The sequence below is a fragment of the Coptis chinensis genome, chromosome 1 (genome assembly GCF_015680905.1).
Source record: "Coptis chinensis isolate HL-2020 chromosome 1, ASM1568090v1, whole genome shotgun sequence".
Taxonomy (NCBI): domain Eukaryota; kingdom Viridiplantae; phylum Streptophyta; class Magnoliopsida; order Ranunculales; family Ranunculaceae; genus Coptis; species Coptis chinensis.
This window is the reverse complement of record NC_141456.1, coordinates 2802821-2827132: the sequence shown is the minus strand read 5'-3', so window position 1 is coordinate 2827132 and position 24312 is coordinate 2802821. Positions and strand designations below refer to the sequence as shown.

The 24312-nt window shown below is 36.2% G+C and overlaps 5 protein-coding genes across 6 annotated transcripts; 2 read left to right on the top strand and 3 right to left on the bottom strand.

Moving 5' to 3' along the window:
• Window positions 1–1105: 1105 nt before the first annotated feature.
• On the bottom strand, window positions 1106–2969 carry LOC147521299 (zinc knuckle (CCHC-type) family protein). The gene is made up of 5 exons (XM_086606013.1): window positions 2548–2969; window positions 2337–2459; window positions 2048–2147; window positions 1580–1704; window positions 1106–1479 (listed from the first exon to the last, which is right to left on the bottom strand). Exons 1-5 carry the CDS (start codon window positions 2863–2865, stop codon window positions 1264–1266), a joined length of 882 nt encoding a protein of 293 aa, XP_086462139.1. The 5' UTR covers window positions 2866–2969; the 3' UTR covers window positions 1106–1263.
• Window positions 2970–4617: 1648 nt separating this feature from the next.
• Window positions 4618–9038, bottom strand: LOC147521298 (glutaredoxin-like protein). The gene is made up of 6 exons (XM_086605729.1): window positions 7982–9038; window positions 7156–7211; window positions 6798–7028; window positions 5893–6184; window positions 5575–5771; window positions 4618–5094 (listed from the first exon to the last, which is right to left on the bottom strand). The coding sequence occupies exons 1-6, from the start codon at window positions 8672–8674 to the stop codon at window positions 4941–4943; spliced, it is 1623 nt and encodes a 540-aa protein (XP_086461855.1). The 5' UTR covers window positions 8675–9038; the 3' UTR covers window positions 4618–4940.
• A 4426-nt stretch (window positions 9039–13464) lies between these two features.
• On the top strand, window positions 13465–16127 carry LOC147521297 (nascent polypeptide-associated complex subunit beta-like). Of its 2 annotated transcripts, XM_086605620.1 has the most exons (6): window positions 13465–13604; window positions 14805–14872; window positions 15048–15196; window positions 15287–15343; window positions 15498–15536; window positions 15796–16127. In XM_086605620.1, exons 2-6 carry the CDS (start codon window positions 14805–14807, stop codon window positions 15957–15959), a joined length of 477 nt encoding a protein of 158 aa, XP_086461746.1. In that variant the 5' UTR covers window positions 13465–13604; the 3' UTR covers window positions 15960–16127. The 2 variants fall into 2 exon arrangements, with proteins under 2 accessions (XP_086461746.1, XP_086461719.1); XM_086605593.1 differs by lacking the exon at window positions 13465–13604 and having other exon boundaries at window positions 14799–14872.
• Window positions 16128–17202: 1075 nt separating this feature from the next.
• Window positions 17203–19478, bottom strand: LOC147521296 (nascent polypeptide-associated complex subunit beta-like). Its single transcript, XM_086605676.1, has 6 exons — window positions 19361–19478; window positions 18870–18937; window positions 18604–18752; window positions 18464–18520; window positions 17931–17969; window positions 17203–17525 (listed from the first exon to the last, which is right to left on the bottom strand). The coding sequence occupies exons 2-6, from the start codon at window positions 18935–18937 to the stop codon at window positions 17356–17358; spliced, it is 483 nt and encodes a 160-aa protein (XP_086461802.1). The 5' UTR covers window positions 19361–19478; the 3' UTR covers window positions 17203–17355.
• A 2599-nt stretch (window positions 19479–22077) lies between these two features.
• LOC147521295 (gibberellin 2-beta-dioxygenase 6-like) lies at window positions 22078–24312 on the top strand. Its single transcript, XM_086605543.1, is given in 4 exon segments — window positions 22078–22604; window positions 22875–22960; window positions 22963–23195; window positions 23979–24312. Coding segments are annotated over 4 exon segments (1029 nt in total). The 5' UTR covers window positions 22078–22125; the 3' UTR covers window positions 24210–24312.

Here is a 24312-nt window from a genome sequence, read left to right as displayed (position 1 = left end):
CATATAGAGGTCAGAGCTCTGACACATTGATTAAAATGCACCAAGCCTCCCAATCTACGCCCCGAGTTTCGAAATGTTTCCAGTGGTACATATATGTGACCAGGCACTTAGCCAATACAACTGAAAATTGTGCAATGCTTGCACTAGAACTGCCTCTGGAGACTAAACACTAAAACCAGTCCAGGTAAACCGTACTATCTACCTTTGTTGCATAGAACAGCACTGGGTAAAAGACGCTGATAGGGATCCTGAGCTGCGTAGCAGGCCAACTAGAAAGGAAATGCTTCAAAGATGTTCATTGAACCATATGAATAGTTTTTTTTTGAAATATTTTGAGGGTTAAGGCAAACCCACACCGGTTACATTGAAAGACACTAGCCCAAAGGGAACCTAACCCGAAGGCTCTCGCCGATGCGCCCCCACACCGGTTACATTGAAAGACTCTAGCCAGAAGGCTTACATTGCCCGAAGGGAACCTAGCCCGAAGGTTCTCGCCGATGCGCTAGTTTTTAGTAGACCCAACCGCCTCCACCTTGTCCATGAAGACTTGCTTTCACTCTTTGGTCCACCCATCGTAGCAACATCTTGTCTCTAGCCCGAAGGCTCACTTGGCCCAAAGGCCCATCACATAATTACACAAGAAAGAAATTTCAACCAATACTGGGTGGGATTCGAACTTGCAACCTCTCCCATGAGGAGAGGGGTACACAACCAATAGTTGATTTCATATCTACAATGACTTCCCTAAGGCTCTTTCCTTTCTCCAAAGTGCCCTGCATATCTTTTAAATTGCAAAGAAGAGAGGACTCCATAAATAATTACCTCTAGTAGAGAAAACTGGAAAATCCATTAACCGGAAAGGTCCAGAAGAAATCTCCATCACCCAACGCAAGGTCACAATGGACAAAGACATGACACTGTCCGCATATTATCCAGTCTTCTTATAAATGTCAGTATGCCACAGTAGATAATAATCAGTTGTCTCATGTTTCATGTTATCTAATGAGGAAATGCCAACAAGATCAACTAATGGAAGAGAGCTGAGAAGGCGCAATGGAACCCCAGACTTTAGAAGAAAATTCTGATATCGATAAGACAAGCAAGAGACAGAGAATTGTAGAGCAGGTGTATACTAAAACAACCACAGATAAACATTATAGCTAACCTATTTGTCTTTTTCAGTTCCAGGATGATAATGGCATGAAAAAGTTGCACAACAAGCAAGATATAATAGCACTCACAATGTACATGAAAAAAAAAATTTCAATCTGCATGGGAAGAAAGGGCACGAGCCGCTCTTTTTTCCAATGCCTTGAGGCGGCTAGCTTCCATCCGAGCTCTCTGTTCCTCTGTGATCTGGATTTCACTCGGAAGGCTTGCTGCATTATCTGGCATTGGTTTTGGTGATCCGCTCAATATACTATTATCAGCAAGTGCTTGAACATTCGTCATTTCGGTTTGTGAGGATTGACTAGGTTCCTGCAATTAAGATGATGAGGTTCAGTACAGTAAAAATAGAAACAAATATAAAACATTCAGTACGAGCTAACAAATGAAGCTACAGAAGGAAGAGTCATACTTGAGTGGCTTTTGTATAAATTTCATCAGGCATTTCTTCATCCAAAACATCAACATAATCATGTCTCTCTGGAAGGGGATTTTCTTCATCAGAACAATGATCCTCCTTTCTTGCTTCTTCTACAGCTGTAAGGATTCTATTAGAAATCAATACACTTTATCAACAATTTATAAGGGCACTAACTCATTAAGCATATGGAACCAATGACTAGTTTATAAACACATATTTTTTATCAGATTATTTTACTGCCTCAAGCCGAGAAAAGGGTGCCGCAAGCAGTTCTGATCTCTTCAGCCAACATAACAAGGTGACTTGCATGAAACACTATCCTATGTAGCATGTAAACTTAGAATTAGATAGCACACCCTTGTTGAACAAATTCGTTAACTGAAAATTTCATGTCTCAACTGCTGCCAAAACATTTCCAAACATTTCAAATACTAAACACACAAACTACCATGAAAGTACCTGGTTCAGAATCTTGAACATTGTATTCAACTGGTGTCTCATGTAACTTTGAGGGGTCCCCTCCATTGGCAACTCTCTCCCTCAGTTCTCTAATACATGTCTGGTTCAAAACAACATACAAAAATCGGTTGTAACAAGCAAAATCGGTAAAACCTTTGGGTGATGATACCAGAGGTATGGGGCTCAAACCCCGCCAGCATCAAAGAGTTATTGATCTCATTTAAAACAGGCTTACCGATAAAAAAATAAATAAAAAAAAATGCACGAACTAGAAAGAATTAACAATTACCCTAACACGCCTAGTCCCACCAAGTTGCTCCACTTTCTGAACAAATTGCTCGAACGAGAAATAAGGCCTTAAATGTGAATGCCACTGTGTATATAACTCAATCAAATTCCCCAAATCGGTTACCTATCAAAACAAAAACCAATTAATCACAAGACATAAAAAATAAAAAAAAATAAAAAAAAACATAGACCCAAGGGCAATGTTATATTACCTCGTGACCGCGACCGTGAAACTTAAATGACTGGGGAAAGTGACGAAGAACATAGCCCAAACCATCTTCAGAGAGAAGAATCTCTGGTGTTAGTTTGGGTACTCTTCTGGGTAATTTTTTCGGCTTTTCGATGGTTTTGGAAGGGAATGGAAATTTGGTGGTGTTGTTGAAAGATGATTTTGGAGCAATACTAGAATTAGAGTTGGGAAGTTGATCAGAATCAGGTTTTGAGTATGGGCAATCACGTGACCAATGACCCGGCCGCCCACATTTGTAACATCCGGTTGCTGCTGGTGGTGCTCCGCTATTTTTCTCCATTTTTCGTTTGTATTGTAGACCTTGTCAATTTTATTGTGGTTTTTTCGTTTCAAATAGTTTTTTTTTGCGGGAAAATTTTCAACTTGGCGCCAATCTGGTGATTTCGGTTTTTAATTCATTTTATCTTCTAGTTTGGGTTGCTGAAATACAATATTATCCTTATTTAAGTTTTTATCAGTTAAATTAAAATCTCACGTGATTTTTTTATTTTGTTTTTTGACTCTCACTACACTCACATTTTATGTTGTATACATGTATAATGGTGTTTGCATGTTTGTTGAACATATGCATAATGGTGTGCATATATGTGTGGTAGTACTGTAGTATTAGTGTTTACATGATTGTTGCGCACATATATAATAGTATGTGCATGTGTGGTATGTACATACATAATAGTGTTTAAATGTGTGTTATGCACATATATATACATACATAATGATATTTGCATGTGTGTTATACACATGTATAATGGTGTGTGCATATTGGTATACACATGTAGTGCATATCATACATGTATAATGGTGTTTGCATGTATATCAGATAATGTCATAATTTGTATTAATAAAAAATAACTTGCTGTCAGCTCGAAAATATCCTTATAGCAAAATTATTAATGATAGATATTTATGTCAGCCCGTTTTTGTCAACTCGAAAATGTCATTATAGCGAAATTATTAATAATAGATGTTGATGTCAGCTTGTTTTTATCTTCAAACTGTAATTATTGGTCCACTAAGTCTAAAATCGATATTATAGTCAATTTATGTGTTTGGGCCTAAATCTCTTACACAATTACATTTTGAACCGAAAGAGGTGAACCAACCCGACGTCACACAAGAAAACACGTGCTGTAGGCTCGTCTGTTTACACCGACCAAATCTAGCTTAGAATTCCAGCATAGCTTGCTTCGTTTGTCAAGCGAGACTTCAGGCTTCGGTTCATGTAACTGATGTAAGGCAAAACACAAGCTGAGCGAGAGCAGCTCTGCTCATTTTCTAGCCATACTCAATTTGATATTGAAGGCAACTCAATACATTATAGCATTTTTAGGAGATAAACCAAAAAAACATCAAATATTTATATTTGAACCAAACCAAATACCAGATCAAAAAAACACCAACCAACTTCAAGAGCGATATTAAATAGTTGACATCATACGGTTTTGGATAAACTGCACCATATAGCCCACGCAATTTTTCCAAAACCGCGTTATAGATGCCTACTACAAAAGCCCAAGCACACGTGGTTTTTCAGAAATCGCGCAATGTGTTGCACATTAATTTTCATTTTTATTCTCTTTTCAAATCTCTTGTGCGGCGTGATTGAAATCTACACTCTAGCCCCAAACCATGCGGTTTTAGAAACACCGCCGCGGTTTTTCCAAAATTGCAAGAGAGATTTGATACAACACCAAAGCAAACACTAAATTTTACCTGATTTAGTGTCTACTTTGGTGTTTTTTTTGATATTTTCATCAACATGTGTCTTTCCATAAAAATGAAAAAACACTAAATTATTGAAAATTTGGTGTTTGATGCTAGAATAATATCTCACCTAAAGATACTCTAAGCTAAGCTAAAAAATTCACCAATTTTATGTCGACTGGAGAGTGGTGAATGCTCACTTTTCCATTTGGATACAGAATCTAGTAATAGTAAAAAAACATCCATTTATTTGTTATGTAGAAATAGTAATGACAGTCTAGCTTGTTTATTTTGTTATTGTAAACATCCTGCAACACTGGGTAGGACAAGCACATGAACTGATTAACTTCAGAATTTATAGATTCATCAATAAGTCCAGTACTGTTTGTATCATACATATTTTACATCTCTACTCTCTCGTGTGGTGCGGGAAATTGTTCGTGTCAAAAAAATATGCCTGTATAAGAAAAAAGGATAAACAACCATCACATTAGGTTATCCGCAACCTCTCCCTTTTCATTAAGAATGGCCTTCTAATGAACACCCGTCATCTCTTTGTTTAAGCCTTCAACATCTTATTATCAGACCATCTCCATACATTTTGTCGCGTGCATCTGTATAGGTTGTTGTATGAACTCTAAAGTATGATAATCAAGTATTCAGGGACCAATTGTAATTCTGGTACACAATATGAACAGCACCTCCGTCACTCACAAGATGAGTCAGAAGACCAGAGTTTGTTGCGTCCAAGTAATTCAAAATCCACTTTAGGATCTCTTTCTCTTGACCAAAATCTGCATCAAACCTGCAAGGGGAAACAAATGAGCGTCTTGCTCTTTGGTCTTACTAGAACTTTTTCTTTGAATGAAAAGCTTATAACATACTATCTGTCATGTGAAACACTCTATTAAAGCCATAAGACACAGCAAAAACTATTCAGGGAAATGTCGAATTATTTATGAAATGCCAAACTCCACGTCCACGGATCAGGTTTAGTATTAAAACTCCTCTACTTTTCTAAGCAATGTTTTGACTCTCTAGAGAGTCGGAGACAATAAGCTCAGGCTACTGATTTCTAATGGTACCAGTGCAGAGAAACTATGAACATAAATGAGAAGAAATTCCTTGACTGCACATGAGAAAACGATCTGGGTCTGCTAGCATTACCACACTCTGGGCATATTCAATCCAGTATCAAGTCCACCCGACTACTTCAGTCAAGAGATGTTAACTATATCTTTTTAAGCTATAAATGAATATTAATGGTCTCAACTGATGTTCATACCATTTGATGATCCTCGTAAGATATACAGTCCTCTTCTCCAGATCAACCTCCATCCCATCTCCACTTAAGAATTCCCTCGCAGCATGTCTCAATTCAGCTTCGACCCCTTGGGATGAGAAAAATTGTACCTTTGGACTTGATCGTGTGCCATTGCATAATCCAAAATGGATGAGCGGATTAACCTTAGGAAGAGCCACCTGTTTTTTACAACAGTAGAAGGTTAGAGAGAGAGAGAGAGAGATCAAATGCCCAATGTAGTGAATATGTGTATGATTTTGATCTCATTACGTATTCTAAACAAAAATTTTAATTGTTCACCTCTAAGCGCCTGTCACCATTGCCAAAGGGTTTGATCAATGAGTAAGGTTGCCTTCTGTTTGATCGGAGGATTCCATTCTTAATGGTGGCAAGCGAGTAGGGACGACCACCGACAATATACTGGAAGTCTCCAAAGAAATTTCTCCGATCAATCACTCCTTCAGGACACCCTACCCTTATTACGGCATGGATGACCATGGCATTGAACAAGTTCAAGAAGAAGGCCAACTTCTCGTCAGGCGAGAGTTTTAAAATGTCACAACGTTGCAGATCTTGAGTCAGATTTACATATCTGCATAGTCAAATGGAAAATGGTGCTTGTTAATTCACAGAAAGATATAGCAGTCTAGAGTTGTAGTTAGACGTAACAATAAGTGATACTCCATAAGAATTGTCCTGTCTGTACACATAAAGGATTTTGGTGGACCAGCAATGTCATAATTGCTTCACCATACCCTACCTGAATTGCTAACGTGAAGGCAAGATATAACTGGAACTTGCAACTCTAAAGAATTCAGACCACTCCCATGAAAGAATGATACTTATAGGAATGAGAATCAACTGGTGAGGTTCTGATTCTTTCTAACCCATATCTACATGGGTCGGGTGACATGAATAAGACAGTATCAATGGCCCCAGTTACTCATTCTAACAGTTTCAAGAGAGGTAAAAGAAATATACCATAAGATCATTTGAATTCCAATTACAAGTTCACACCCCTTAAACATGGACTCAAATGCTAGTGATAAGAATGCCAGTCCTAACTAACTCTGTCTCGAAACCAAGGGTGGGCAGAACGCCAGAACTAAAGCTAACTCGCTCAAAAAATAATAATTAAAATTAGATATGCCACTAGATTCTACACTTGTCCTAGGCTAATTCTTTTAAGCCAAGTTGGAGATTACCTTCGAAACTCCTCGCTGTTGCTGATTCCCATATAATCAACATGGTGCCTGTCCTCAGAGGCATAAGACTCCAGTGCTGCAGACATTATTTTGGTGAGCTTTTGACCAACAATAGCTGCAGCCTTTGGTTCACAATCGTTGGTGGATCCCCAGAAATTGAAACATTTAGGGATGAAAGGTTCATGCTCGAGAAATCGATAGAAATGGTTACCATCCTCAAACTCATTTTCCCTAAAGAAAACAAACAATTAAAGGAGGGTAAACATAAATTCTAGGAAAATATACAATCATATCTCTATCTCTATTCTGTGTGTATATGCATATGTATGTAGCCACAAAATGTTTTGATAGAGTTTACCCAAACACATGATGTATGAAGTGCTTCCTTGCAATTTCCTTACCAATCTCAATTGCCTGCAAAAACAGTAACGATATCGTACAAATCAGTCATGAATATGGTGCTCCCTTCCAAATCATCACCAACATTTCGGGCAAAACTAATTGTCACTTGCTACATAGAATAGCAACTGATGGCGCTCCCCGCTATGCCCATACTTTCCAGAATCATCTTGTGTGTTCATACTTATGTTTTCCTACTAGTACCAACATCCCATTGAAGTAACACCCTATTTCATAATGGACACCACTCCACTCCACTCCCTAGTTTGTGCCTATCAACACTTGAAATTAACACTATCCAAAAGACACAAAAATAAAAGAGAAAAACCAGTCACATAATGTGCATCACTCTACTTCAGTTCACCAATAATGGGAAGAGAAGATCGTCTCGCAGGACAAAGTGCAAAATTTATTTTCTGTATGTATGCCTTAAGAGGCCATGGACGTGTGGGCTTTTGTCATGTTATGACAATTTCCATCACAAATTCTACAACAAGTAACATCTCATGATAAAATTCCAGTTCCACTTCTAGAAAGCAGTGTATCAAATGGTGCCATAAGGGGAGGCATAAAAGAGAGTGACACGGAAACACAACTCCGCGCATATTTTTCATTTAACATTATATTCCAACTCGTATTGCAAGCCAAAAGTATATAACACACTAGTGTACTTACTGTGTATATGAGCTGTGGCCTCTAAACAAGGCTAATAGCTCAAGAGTATTTTAATCACAGTGAATTTAGTTAAACAAAAAATAACTTTTACTACGAAAACGTGCACATACCTTCTTTCTCCCGCAATTGAGATGCTGAATCATTATATCAACCATTTCACTACCTGCAAAGCAATTCTTAACAATCTTCAACTTACTTAACTTATCTTGTATCGGCAACTTATGTCTCAAAATCCTAACGATCCCAATCAAATCATCCGTCCGTTCATTTCCATCTTCGGGATCATCAAATCCATAAACCGGGGGACATGGTGCCTTTTCAGGACATTTCTTCACCAACATTTCTTTCAACCTCTTATCAAACTCTCCACTATTTCTAAGTGAATTCAAAACCACTAAACCACCAAAAAGCTTGTCGTTAAAGAATATTTGAGGAACTGAACAAGAACCAGTTCTCTCAACCAACTCTTTCTCTCTTAATGGATACACATCAATATTAATCTCCACAAATTTAAATCCTTTATCTTTAAAAAATGATCTCACAGCACTGCAATCTCTACAATTCGATTTCGAAAAGAAACTTATCCTACCTTTAAACCTCATCTCCTTTCCAAACTCATTTTCCTCTTCCTCTTTATCATCCTTTACTTGAACAATAACTTTAACCCCAGACAAATTAATTTCAGTTACTTCATTTTCTTTCAAAGATGATATCTTTTTCACAATGGCTGTAGAGAAACTATTGCTTCTATCACGAATAAATTTTCCTAAATTCATTTCAGTTAAAGAAACTGACCTGTCCATTTTTTCTATTTTTTCTTCACCATTTGATGATGCTAATCCAGGTGGCGCTTCTGGCTTAGGGAGCAGTGAATGTGGTCTGATCAGCTGATCATCATCATCAACAACAAAAAACTTTCTCTTGGGCAATTTTTTTTATCTCCATTTCTGTTTCTGAAATGCCAAGTTTTATTTCTTCTTCATTTATAGAAGAATCGAGGAGAATATTCATTTTGAAAACTTCAAAAACGTGTTGTTTAAATGACAAGTGGAAAAACGAGGTTTTGGAAAAAAATAGAGCGAAGAAATCAAAGGTAGGTTGTAGCGGATATATTTGGGAGGGAGAGTTAGAAGAATCTAGTATAGCAGTTAATGAGGAGAAAAGGTCAAGGAGATCGTTAGGGTGGACCTGTTTTTTGTTAAGTTTGGTAGAGATTATTATTATTAGTTAGTTTTTAAGTGCGTAGTCAACACTGCGGCATCACATTAATAAACGCATTTCTTGCCGGCCTTAGTCCAGATTGTACTGTACGTTGGATATTTTTATGCTCGATGAACAATTACATGGTGAGAATGTGACTTTATTCACAATTTCACATATGGTTCAAAACTTTTGCCCAATGCAAAATGAAAAAGAAACTTTTAACTAAAATAGTAGTTGAGTTGTGAATTTCGGACGGATTGTTGGATTTAGTCTCGTGTGTTTTTAAAAAAAAAAACAGTTTTTTTTTTCAAAAATAATTTCACATTTTATTTTTTTTTTTTTTTTTGGATATTTTATTTTGTTTTTTTTTTTCCATTGGATCGGAATCCAACATCTCGTTTGAAATTATTTTTCACTTTTGTATTGGCCAACCTCACCTTATTTTTCCCTAAAACAGTGAAAAATATAGAAAATATATATGGTGAGAATGGGACTCCATATTCAGTTGAAAATTTTTTAAAATATTTTGCCCAATGCAAAGGTAGGTAAATAGTGTAATATTAAAGAGAGGGTGAAGAATGATTTTTGGTTAATAAAAACTTTCAACTTAAAATAATGGTTGAGTTTAACTTAAAAACTTCGGACGCGGATTCAACACACGTTTGAAGTTTTTAAAAAAAAAATGTTTTTTTTTTTAAGTCCGAGATATTGATGATTTAAAACTGGTAAAAAACACGGACGTTTTTTTGAATTTTAGATTGGACCACTATTTTTTTCCGCTTTTCGCGACGGACCAAACTGTTATTTTTTTATTTTGAATGGGAGTTTGAGTCCCGAATCAACATTTTACACATTGAAGATTATTTTTGGACCTTCAAATAGTAAATATACCTTTGTATATTTATTTTTCTAAAACTGTATAAAAAAAAAAATGTGGAGGAAACTCTCCATTGGAGATGCCCTTAGGTGGAAGTAAATATTTGTGATTTGCATTGAGAATGCTATTAGGTAAAAATTCAAAAATATCCGAAGCAGGAAACTCTGGCCTTGAATTATTTGCAATCAGTTATTTTTTTGGCGTGGACCACGGGACACGGGAAATTTCATTTGTAAAATTCATGTTGTCGACCTTGTCAATCATTGAGCTTTTTCGTGCGGATGACTTCACTGGGAGTCTGGGACACTCAACAACTCAACGGGCTTTTATGTTTGAGGAGTTGGATCAACGTTTCGTGCGGATTTAAGTACTGCACATTACAGGACATTTTGTGAGAAAACTGAGAATGTTACATTGGTTTCAAGTTTTTATATGGGTTTCTCTATGCCTACCCGCGCCTTCAGCCAATTTCTAGGCCCTGTCCTGGCTACGGGTCAAAAGACATGGGCTCACATTTCGTATAGCATAAAGGGATTGAAGGGTATGTGCGTCACTGTATTGTACAACTTAAAACAGGTAAATATTCTAGGTTGCAAACCTAGTTCATCAATATTGTAGACCCATAAGATTCTAAATGTAGTCATTTTGCAGACCACAATGAAATTATTTACGTTAAATCCTCCAAAACACATACACCTTTAAAATTCCATTGTGTTAGTGTCGGATGCGGATACGGATGCAATTTGGGCATGTGTCTGACTCGACACGTGCATATCCTACGCAGCACTAGAGTAATTTGGACACGGACAAGACTCATATAGTTGTATGAGATATTTTTAGGGGGAGACTACAACACATGCCCAATACAAAAAAACACTTGCGAAGTCAGTTGTGATTGGCTGGTGAGAAAAGAAGAGAGGTGAGAGAGAGTTTAACTCTTTATTTTATTATAATACACCAATTAGAATTAGAGTTGATTTCGGACGTTTTTTTTTGTGCTGGGCCATGTGGGTTAGTTCTATCATATTTTTATGAAAATTTTAATTGTTCCTATCATCCTCTATTTATGAATCTTGAATTGCTATGATATGACTTAAAATTTAATGTCACGTCAATATAAATTTAAAAAAATTGTATATATTTAAAGGGATAGTTAAACTTTGGTACTATTTTTTTAACCGGTATTATAAAATATTACCACTTTTCAAAAAAACTTTGGAAATTGTATCACTTTTTTTCTTGACCGATGATATTACCCCTCAACGTGCCCCTCTCACGTGTTTTACATCAAATATATCATCGGCATAATACATATATCAAAACATTAATAACCATCTAACTAATATTTCAGCAAATCACATGATAAAAAAACGAGGTAACCACTGAAAACACCAATTGTAAACATATATATATAAAATTAGGGGTTTGAATTTCTCTCTAAAAAAAATGGCGATGAGAAAGTTCTACAATTAAATCAAATGACTGAAAGTGAGGGAATTACCATCATATCTGAAATCATAATTATCAATTGATAAAAAAAGAAAGAAATTAACAAACAAATGGGATGGATAATTATCATAAATAATATATTCTTACCGGTTCGCCTGATCCTATTTTCCATGTTTGTTTTGGTGGGATGATTTTCTCTTACTTGGTTGCACTTGAGATTTTGGTGAGAACATCGAAAGGGGAACAAAGATCACACTCTATCTAAAAGAAGACCAGCTAGAGTACTTGGAGGAGCGCATGCTCAAGGATCTGGTCAAGAAGCTAGCACTCTGAATTCATTAGCTATCCAATTTCTACAAGAGTTTGACTAATGACTAGGAGGAGCACCTTGCTATGAAGCATTTCTTTGTTGAGGGCCAGCTTGAATTCAATGCTATTATGTTTGTCCTTTGATCTCTCACACCAAGAAGACCCAACAACATCGAGTTATATGTTTTTGTTATAAACTTTAATGAAATTGTGTCCTTATAGGTTTGAACTCATGACCTTATGTCTCTACTACTTTCTAATGTGGAGACTTTAGTCCCACATTGATGAATAAACTTAAGTCTTTTAAGTTTATATTTTGTTGTGTCCTTATGGGGAGATAGTGTAGAAAGATATATAGAGGTGCTTACGTGCACACAAGGCCGCCTTGGATTGGGGGCTCTCGAGAAGTGGGAGCTCCAAAAAATCTTAGGGTGTGTTTGTTAAATTTTAATGTGGAAAGGAAATTTAGTCCTATGGAATGGAATAGAAAGGAAATAATTTAAAATGGTATGTGTTTGTGTACTGGGGAAAGGAAAAGGAAATGAATAATCATGTTTGTTTTTAAATGAATAATTTATTGTTGAGTGGAGTGTATTAGTAGTAAGTCCCTATTTTTTTTTTTTTTTTTCGGATTGAAGATCGATTATATTAATCAAAAGATGGATTACATACAACAACACAAGAAAAATAGATGAAAACAATACAAGAGAACCACAACAAGTCTTGAACATCCATAAAATCTTGAACCCGAACTCCACTGAATCGAACGCCCAACACCGCCAAAGAACTCCACATTGGAAACCCCATTACCACTTTTCCAAATGTCGGCCTACAACCATACTCAACCAAAACCATGTTGGATCTCCCAAAGCAAAGACTCAAGAGCCTTCAAATCGCGACAAGATTACACTCCACGACACAAGCGGCAGATTAGCAATCTCAAAGAGGGGCGGTGGCACGACCAAATCACTACCCAAACCAAAGAATCCGGAGAGGGAATAGATAAAGGGGAGAGAGCCTTGGTCTCACCAAGTAAGATATAGAGCCAAACCAGAGAAACAGCATGCAGAGAGGGTTGAACCCAAATTTTAATCTTGAAGTGAGCTATAAGATCCAAAGGAACCAAATGAGGAAAGTAGAACTCCTAAAAAAATATAACCCGAGGCCTAGATTTTATCTAAGGTCTTCAAAGTAGAAACAATCGCAAAATTGGGAAAGAAGGCTTCTCCAAAGGAGAGAACCAAAACCTTTCAATCACGCAAGAACTTTGAATGGGTTGGGAAGAGAAACGCTTTTCCCCCACTTATTGCAAAGAGAAACTTTATTTATCTATTTAATTTTTTTCAAAAAAAGACACAAAACCTTTTCATTTTCAAACCAAAAGTTATTTCACATGTTCCCACTCAAAATGTTAAATGTTCCCATTTCATTATATATGTTATTATTTTTTTTTTTTTAAGAAAGGAAGAAAGAGACATTTTGAAAAATATGAGAAATTATATCTTTTTCAAAACTAGTATTGATTTTATTCATTTAAATGTTTTCTATATGTTCTATTTGTAGTATTTTTTAAGAAAGGAAGAAAGAGAAGCAAATGTAAAAAAAAGATGAGAATATGAGCACGTTCAACTAGTTCGGTGTTTGGTGTGTGTTTTGGACCGTTGGATTAAATCTCATATTTGGGACACGTGTATTTGTGTTTAAGTTGAAAAGACACGTTGAGGGTATTATAGACAATATGAAAATACTGTGGAAGGGTATAATAGGACAAGTAAATTCCCAGTATAAAATATCGTTTCGCAATCCACTCCGCTCCCCCGTCTCCCTCTTTCTCTCTCCCAGTCTCATTTTTAGGCTGCGACTCGTTTCCTTCTCCCCACTTTTATCCAGACAAGGTAATATTACTTACTTCTTTACTATCTTATCTGAAATTGGTTTATATTTGGACTTTGGGTTTAGGGTTTTAGGCACTATACTTCTGTTTTGTTTGAAGTTGAATACTGTTTCTAGGCCCAGATTAGATTAAGATCTATATGTTCCAGATGCTGAATTGGTCACACTGATTAGTATTTTTTAGCCGATTAAGTTTGAGTGACAGTAAAATGTGTTTTAAATTTCACTCATTTAGAGATTTTTCCAAACGACATCAATAAAAAAACAATTTTGAAAGAAAATCTTTGTCCAAAAGAATGAAAGTGGCATGTGCAATATGGGGAGACACATTATTGTTCTTGGTTATCCCATGTCGGGGGCTCTGTTTAATGGAAAACTCCCTTTCAGTCATTTGTTGTCTTTTGGCGATTACACTTATGGAACATAAACAACTGCAGTTTCTCTATGTGTTGCACGCCTTGTTAGCAATTCGGGATACGACAATGATTCAAAAAAACGGTACGGTCAAATATTCGGTCAAAAATTTGCAATATGGCAATTATGCGGTGTTTAATTAATACGTGTTTTAAACGGTTGGTTGCAAAAATTCGGAAGTCAAAAATTCGTGATATTATGGTAATAAATATTAATAATAGTTGTCATTCTTTACAACATAACAAACATATCTAAACAATTTAGCTACAAAAATATTGAAACCAATTGAATGGTCCACATATGTACTTTTATTTATTTATTTTTGGATTAAAATTACCATTCAAATTTCAAAATACACACACATCATGACATGACAATTTAAATATTGCCCAAAAATATATAAACAAAGCTTTTGGATTAATTTATCACTAAAAATGTAAGAGTGAGGGACTTAAAGTAAGAGTGAGGACATAAAGTATATAAAAAATAACAAAAACGCAACCGAATTTTCATTATTTTATTATTATTATTATTATTTTTTTAACCGAATTAAAAATTCGGCTAAAATTCGTATTATTGGTTTCAAGGCAAAAAATCGCGAATTATTGCGAATCTTTCAAACATTCGGAAGTATTATACGTTTTGCCTTTCAAAAATTCGATTCGCGAATTATTCGGCAAATTGCTAACAAGGGACGCTAGTGCATGTTACAAGTGTAATGAATGCGGGAAAGAAATTCTATTTGGTGTTAAAAATCTTACTAGCTTCTCCACTTTGTTTTGATGCAGATGAATGTGGAGAAGCTGATGAAAATGGCCGGTGCAGTTCGCACTGGCGGAAAGGGCAGTGTGAGAAGGTCAGTTGTCTTTTTTTGATAAGTTCAGTACCGTGTTATAGATTGGTAGAGTTAACTCTTCTTTTCCTTAACTTTTCGATTAATTTTATGCAATCCAAGCATATTTTTCTTTTGATTACATATATTTTTTTTGAGTTAATCAGTTGTTTGATACTGTGTTATATTGTACCCATAGGAAGAAGAAGGCAGTTCACAAAACCACAACCACAGATGATAAAAGGCTTCAGAGCACTTTAAAGAGATTGGGTGTGAATGCCATTCCGGCCATAGAAGAAGTCAACATTTTCAAGGATGACATAGTCATTCAGTTTCCAAACCCAAAAGGTCAAAATAAATTCATTGAAGTTGAACGATGTACAACACTTTTTTCCCCCATTTGTTGTTATTAATAAACATATTTTTAACCTGTTTCAGTTCAAGCCTCAATTACTGCCAATACCTGGGTTGTTAGCGGCACTCCTACTACAAAAAGTAATTTCTCCTGCATTTTTTATTTAATTTTTCTTCTCATTTTATTAGAATTCATGGACAAATAACAGAGCTTGGTGATTTAAAATCAATTATTGTGTTATTTGTTATATTATTATCAAGTAATGGAACTGACATGTAAATGTGCTTATTCCAGAATTGCAAGATCTGCTTCCTGGTATCATCAACCAATTAGGTATGTTCTCTTTCATTTTCCAAACTATGTATTTGTGTTGATATCACCCCAAACCACATAATATGTAGCTCTGCATGCCAAGTTGTGTGGCTTACTTGTTTTGCTGTTGTCGGAAAAAGTGAAGGACTAATTGTTTCCTCTTCGGAGTAGAGTTTAATATGATTGGAGCTACTTTCTTTTCGTGCTGTTACAATGTCATATCACTGGTCAAAGTAAAAGTAACCTTGTAATGATTTGCTTGAGCTTGTTTGTACTCCAGGACCAGATAACTTGGACAACCTAAGGCGACTTGCAGAACAGTTCCAGAAGCAGGCTCCAGGTGCAGGGGCAGCACCAGAGGATGATGATGAGGAAGTCCCAGACCTTGTACCGGGAGAGACATTTGAAGCTGCGGCTGAGGATGGCCAAGCCCAGGCTTCATAAAATTTTGAAGGAAGCTTTCGTTATATTGTAGTTTGAGTCTCCTGCTTTTGTTTTTTATTTCACTCCTGTCTGGTTCTTGATTTTGTTATTTAACAATTCCATTTTATGAGATACTAAAAGGTAGTGATGTTAAAAATCTGGTTGGGTATTATTGAGTTTGCTTTTGCACTTGGTTTTCAACAAGCTCATAAGGTGAAACCTTCATTAAGTTCTGATCTCATCGAAGGCATCTGACAGTTTATTTATGTTGGATATTTGCCTTCCAGTGGGCACTTGGTAGATATGGTGAAATCTGGCCTCTTGGGATCATATTAGAGGAAGAACTAGAAAACTTTCACCTGGTGTCTAGACTCTTCTTGTTTCAGGGAATCCTGATTCCATTCTACTTTTCGTTCCAGAAATTTTTTGGTCATTTCTCTTAATAGGAAATTGCAAAATTGATTTCTATATGGCTGGTAATAATTGGTATCTATTGGCCGTGAATAGTGAGCTGCTGTTGTACCCGCGAAAGGTAAATACGTAAATGAGACTAGAGTTTTCTATGAAAACGATTATTAATATGGAACCGCGAGTTAATTATGGGATACTGACTATACTGTGCCAATCCTCTCACTAGCGATGTTTCCAACCAGTTTATGAACTGTTTGCTAGTACACCAATGAAAGTGCTGTTCGTGCATATACAAACTCAAAATGCGTTATTTTTAGAGTATTTTGATTGGGGTTTTAATAACTTTCCACTTTCTCAAGAGGGTTTAGCAAATTATTCAAAATCACAAATAATTAGTAGTTAGTCCTTGATCTTACCCTCAGGGCCTCGGGAAATAATATTGAAGTTTCAACTAATCTTTAGAGTGGATCTTTCACAATACCAGAAGAATGCCCGCACTAACTAGTTACTAGCCAAAAACATCGTTGATGCTTTTACACGAACCTTTTACTGTGTAAAATTACCAAAACAAAACCACTTAAAATAAATAAAACAATCTTCCCTGGCTATCTTGTAGACTTGTACTCTTCAAGGAGAAAATGCCGGGGGAATAAAAGGCAGAAACAGTATTGCAACAAAAATGGTGATGAACTGCCATGCAGACATTCAATGACGAACTCCTAACAAGGAATTTATGTTTGGCACTTTAGGAATAGTACCCCATTCTTAAGCAGTTCATTCCATTGGTCGTACTACCAACCGATCCAGCCATGAGAATTATCTAGCTAAACGAGCACATGTGAAATCCAAAATATTCTTGCGAAAATACAAAGTTTATAATTACTTGGCAGTGTGGGAAGGCAAAAATCTAAAAAACAAAACCAAGGAAAAAGTGACCGAGAGAAACTACAAGAACAGAGACGCAAATAAGGAAAGAGCAATATTCAGAAATTTCCCTTGAGAATTTCTACGAAGTTTGTTTCTCCTCAGCAGCAGCTTCGAATGTTTCCCCTGGTACAAGATCTGGGACGTCATCATCGTCATCCTCCTCTTGTGGTGCTGCACCTGCAGCTGCACCAGGTGCCTTCTTCTGAAATTGTTCAGCAAGCCTCCTCAGGTTGTCCAAGTTATCCGGTCCTGGAAATAACAGAGAATATAAAGTATCACTACAACCAGACTGAAAAATATTCAGTAGAAGCACTGGTCATTCCATCATTTATCTACTTCAATTCTGCAATTCTGCAATTAGGCCGGCCTTGATGCAAAGGTGAACAACTTATAAGATGAATACCCTGATACTAGGGCCAATCTAGACCAAGCTGAATGTGAATTTTTCTTCTTCCTTTCTGTTTGGGCTTGTTTTAGTTGTTATTTACAGTTAGTAAGCTTGGGAAAATCCTCCAAAACAAATATACTGGATATAATGAGAGCTGGAACCATTTTCTAATAACTATCTCTAACGTCATTCAATTTTGGATTACTGGTGCACAAAGCTACATAAGGGTTTCCAACATAAAAGATAATAAAGAGGCAGATACATACCCAATTGGTTGATGATCCCAGGGAGAATATCCTGCAGTTCTGGAACATAATGAGCTCAAATGTTAACCAACACTCTAAAAATAAAAGTAAATACAGTACAAAAGCTGTCTCAAGAAATTCCATTCAATCAGGGAATATGCCTAATAATTATTGCTTATGCTGCTCTCATATTGCATGCACTCAAACAAAGTCAGATGTCAGGTTACCCTTTTCTAGGTGCGATCAATTTACCCATTTCTATATTGGTTATGCAATTACTAAGAACTAACTCGTCTATTTCAGAAAAATCTCCCAATGGTGCAGTGTATAACTTCGTGTGATGTTATCTATCATGTACTGATGTAAATAAGAGGAGGAGCAACAACGGTATAACTTGTATGTGGTTAACCTATGTGTTATTTTTTTTTCCTTGCTAAATCAGCTCTAACCCAATAAAGATGCTAGTGGTGAACTGAACTTGAAAATAGAATGATCAACCTCACATGCATTAATCAAATGTGCATAATAGGGAGATAAAAAGTAGGAAAGAATACTCTTTGTCTGAGGAGTTCCACTAACAACCCAAGTGTTTGCAACAATAGAAGCTTGAACTGAAACAGAAGAAATATATGTATTAGTATAAAAACAAAAGATCAAGCAAGTTTTAATGATCATAAGCTGTTCCAATTGATACCTTTTGGATTCTGAAACTGGATGACTGTGTCATCCTTAAAAATGTTGACTTCCTCAATGGCTGGGATGGCATTGACACCTAGTCTTTTAAGAGTGCTCTGGAGCCTTTTATCATCAGTGGTTGTCGTCTTGTGGACAGCCTTCTTCTTTCTGTAGTTAAAAACACAAAGCGATCCAACTTGAGAAAATTACAACGCTACTCAAATAAACGAATACAAAGCAAAGAAAAAGAACCAAAACTCCTACAAGGGTACAAAAACTCTTCACCTTCTCATGCTACCCTTGCCACCGGTGCGGACTGCACCAGCCATTTTCATAAGCTTTTCCACATTCATCTGCCATCAGAAGCAGTACAAATAAGTTAGAAAACTTAAAGCCAAATTATGTCACAAAATGTGCTAAAAACATATCAAAACAGAAGCTAAACACCTAGGATCCAACCTAGGACCGAGGCGCTACTAGCGCTTTTGACAACATACTGTTCATCCTTACTATTAAATTCAATTCACATTGTACAATAAGTAGATCTATTAATCCTATAAACCCTATACTATTATTCAAAAGTGTGCAGAGACGTTAACATATATTTACACTTAACTGTAAACACAAGCTATGTGAGCTAAACAATCTATCAGAAGATATATACTAAAATCAAATTGATAATATCGGTAAATATATAAACTTTAAAGACATAAACTGATAGTTAAAAATTACAGATGAAAAATGAAACATTGCATGAGAAATTTGAGGATAAGTACCTTGAAAAGATAGGGTTTTAGGTTTTGGGGATGCGGCAAAGCACACTTTTTTTTTCTGTAGCTTTAAAATGACTTCAAATGAATGGATTGCTTTGCGACCATGTAACACACTAACCCTTTTTATATTTCCAATATTACCCCGCTTCAATCTGGGCCCCCGAATAGTAAACTTGGGCTGGTTTCTTTCAAGCCCAACGGGTTCGCCCTTTCGTATTTTCGATCTGGCTATTTTTTTCGTTCAAGATATCTTAATCTATCAAGCAAGTGGGGGTGAGCAAAGGGGGAGGAAGATGGAGGAGTGGAGATGGAGAAGGAGGAGTGGAGATTTAGAGAGTGGAGAGGGAGAGGGAGAGGAGAGAGAGGCGAAGAGAAAAAGGAAAGGGAAGAGATGAAGAGGTGTCCACATAACCCCCTTCTTCCCAAAAAATGTTCTCCCGGCCACGGATTAGAAAGTTAGTCTGTCTAATGAATCTGGTAAAGTTCTGTTGAATGCAATGTAATGGTGTGTAAGTGGTGTCTCTTTTTTCGGAAAACCCAATTTTTTATAATTCCGATACTTTTTCTCCCAAATTTTTGTTTTGATATCTGATTTTTCCGAAAAATAATTGGATCGTAATTGGATGTGTTCAAAATCCGATCTGATTTTCGATTAATTTCTTAATTTTTAACATATAGCGATCTATTTCATATAGTTACTAAATTAAAACTATAGATAATTTACAAACCAAATAAAAACTCTAAAGAAGTAGAACATTGTCTCTCTCACAATTTCAAAAAATCAATATTGTTATTCTAATACATGTCTAAATTTCTCCCATCTACCTATTTACTGAATTTAACATGAAGAAAAAACTTATTGAATGAACGAGTTAAAAGGTCTAACTTATTTACTGAATTAATATACTTCAAAATAATTGCTAAATGAATATATTAATTAGATAAAAAAAAAATGGTTATCCTTAAGAGAATCCGATTATATAATTCAAATTTTCGATTTACTTTCGTATTTTGCAGATTCTGAAATTTCCAAAAAATTTCCAATTTTCCAGACTTTCCGAATTCGGAAGAAAAATTGTCATCCGATCCGAAAAAAAAATAGAATTTTTTCGGAATACCTTTTATCCGATCCGATCCAAAGTCACCCCTAATTGTAACCAACATAATTGAAGCATTGAGTATTAGTCTGGCCATTTAAGCTGAGTCCAAAACTTCCAGCTCGATCTACTTAATATGGATCTTAATAATTAAGGTGTCTGTAGTTCACTGGTCATAGTGGCATATATTGCGGGTTTAGGCTCCAACTCTAGGATCAATTTCCACATTGGGGAAGGGACACTGGGAGTTTTAGCTAGGATTAGTTCTACATGACTATACCAACAGTAACCTAACAGTGATAATGACTGGGAAAGTGCAAAACATAAACAAAACATGTTATATTCCGTTTTTGTAAATGAACATATAGTTATGCTTTAAGTCTTTAACATCGAGACTGTGTCCTGGCCTTATTATAACTGAAACTTTCTTCAGAGAGAGAGGATACCACACATGAAAAGTCATCAAGTACTCCTCTTTCGTTCAAAGGAAACATTTTTTTCCTTCTTAATAAACCTCACATGCCTTTCAAAATAGATATGGTTCAAATAATGTAGAGTACATTATTGTAAAAGCTGATTGCCTGAAACAAAATGTTCAATTATATAAAATCATTGTTTAGTTGAGACTTGAGAGTCAAACACAATGTATTAATAATACTAGAATAAACTCTGGGCTCTCCAAAAAACACTACGTGTGAATGGTTGACAGTATCTTATTCCCATTCCTTGTCCAAAAGTGTTTTATGTGTTGGTCACACTACTGTAATAGAACAACCAATGTGCCGCCCGACATCGTGAATTAGAATAAGAACTCTGTTGAACATCTTCACATGTACTGGCCGGAAGTTGAAGTATCCCAGTCTTCTAAATAAACAGGATTTGATTGTTTATGCTTAATTTCGGGCGGCATAAAACCAGCCACATTTACAGATACTCAACTTATAACCGCATTTGTTCTATGGTTCTACCACAACTGTTGATGATTGTGCTGTACCTTGCAGAATTAACTTGATCGACTATGCTACCAGCCTACCACGCTCGTTATCAGCAGTGACGTTATTGAATTAGATTATATATTTTGCTAACTAGTATGTTAGTGAGTGGTGAAAGAACCGTAATGTAAATTCGATTTGCAACCAGCATTTGGCTCTTTGCTTTGTGATTCTTGTATAAGTACAAACCTTCTCTCTGAATGAATTCTTAAAACGTGATTATTATAGTTGTAAAATAGATTGGCAACAAGGTTTAGACTAATCAAATCCGTTTTAGCGTTTTAACTTTGGTTTGGCACTTTTCATGCTCAAACTAGAAGTCAAGAAAAAAAGAGAGCCATCAGGAATGCAAGCAGCAAGTTTGCATCACAACTTTTAACATTTCCTAGCTATGTTGAAATTAATATCTCAGACTCTCAGTGCATGAATGTTGACTTAGTTAATTATCCTAGTGGACAGTTTTGAGTCGCTCCCATTGTGACAATTGTCGCAATTTGGGAGCTGTAGCCTTTGTCCATTCTCCTTGTGCTCTTTGTCCACCCTCCCATTGCCGTTCCTTGATTGGATTTCCTCTGGCGCCCACACCTTTTCTTGCTTCACACTTCTATATAAAACATACAATGCATCTCTAAATGAGGAGAACCATAAATCAGTTTGAATTTTCATAGTGACATCTCTGATGTACCTGAGACCCATAACTGAAAAAATGACCGATACCACTTCACACCCACCACTAGTTGATCAGTATGGAAGTTTGTCACATAATGCATCTCAGATTCAATGTGACGGAAACCGTAGTCAAGTTATAGAGGAGTGTGAACTTCCACTGATAGACCTTAGTTATCTAAGAAGCCAAGATGAAAAGAAGAGACAGGCTTGTGCAGCAGCAATTGCCAGTGCATCGTCAGAATGGGGATTCTTTCAAGTAGTGAACCATGGTATTAGTCCAAATCTACTTGGAGAGATGAGGAAGGAGCAAATGAAGTTGTTTGAGTTGCCCTTCAAAAATAAGGCTAGTTGTGGTCTTTTAAACGACTCGTATAGATGGGGGAATCCAAGGGCTACTTCTGCTAAACAGTTCTCATGGTCTGAGGCTTTTCACATTCCTCTAACTATGATTTCAGAAGAGGCTTGTTATGGAGAACTCAGCTCTCTAAGGTATGTTTATTGAGTATCAAGTAGTTCATCTGGTGTGCCACATTTTTGCTTAAAAGCATGAGCTCCATAGGTCTTTAGGCCATACCATTACTTTTGTGGCATTACTAGCTCACATGAGCTCAATTCCACATTTATCTGATCTAATTCTAACATAATTCTGCAGATCATTTCAATCTCAAAGCAAACATTTGTTTAAAGGATCTAAACATCTAATTAGTCTCCTTTGTCCTAACTCCTAACTCGATCATAATCATCAAAATGTTGTTGTAGGGAAGTGATGGAGAAATTCGCAACAGCAATGTCCAAACTTGCTCGAACTCTTGCAGGCGTTTTAGCAGAGAATCTGGGACATCCAGACGGGTTTTCGGGGAAGTTTGCAACGAGAGTACATGCTTTCTTCGATTGAATCGATACCCTCAGTGCTCCATTCAACCAGAAATGTTTGGTTTAGTACCACATACCGACAGCGACTTCCTAACCATTCTCTATCAAGATCAAGTTGGTGGATTACAATTGATGAAAGATTCCAAATGGGTCGCTGTAAAACCCAACCCGCAGGCGCTTATTGTCAACATTGGGGATCTTTTTCAGGTAATTCATGTCAAAAAGTGCCTTCTTTGAATATTAAAAGTCTGAAACTAGTTTTAGAACAAAATGAACTATTGAACTCCACATAAACTATTCCAATGACCCCACTTAACCTAATGAAATAAGAACTAATATACCTAAACGAATCAGAACCAGAAAAAAAAAAATGCATGTTGAGTAGTCAACGGTTTTCCATCCAACAATATAATTTTATTGGTTCTATTTCTGAATATTTATCTATCCAATTCGGCCTTAACAATTTTAATATATTGTCATTCAGTCATACATTAGTACATTACTACGTTAACAGATTGAATCACCTGATAAACAATGCACCTGACAATTTGTATTTAAATATAGTTCATCTACCCCGAGGATATCTTCATAGGGACGAGATCCGAGACCGTTAGATGTGTGATCCAATGGTCTGAAAATAAAATCCAACGGTCTCAGAACCCTCATCCCTATAAGGATATTCTCGTGGTAGCCCAGGCCATTTAAATAACATCCAAATGGTGAATCTTTTTGAGAAGAACCCAACAAAAGCTTTCTAAGTTTAGTATGTGAGATTATATAATAAAAGAGGATCACTACTCACTAGCTATCCTGTTTCCTGGTAAGATATATGTATATATAGAAGAATTATAGATGAAACTATGAAAGTACCCTTCGGCCAGTAAATGAAACACCATTAACATATAATTTTGCGTATAGGAATTTAGCAAGAAAAAGAACATAATCTAATGGGACCCTAATCTAATTACCTCTTGATTTGTTAAAATGTAGGCATGGAGCAATGACATATATAAAAGTGTGGAGCACAAGGTGATGGCAAATGAGAAGGTGGAGAGATACTCAATTGCTTACTTCCTGTGTCCTTCTTATGATTCTCTAGTAGGAAGTTGCATGGAGCCTTCAGTTTATAAGAAGTTCACTTTTGGAGAGTTCAGGAAACAAGTTCAAGAAGATGTGAAGAAAACAGGTCACAAGGTTGGCCTCCCAAGGTTTCTGCTATAGTTTACAATTTTAACACACTGCTTCAAGACTCTAACCAGCTTGAGTTTTGATGGTTTTGATGGAGTACGAGCAACAACTTATGATAAATTAATTTTGAAATTTA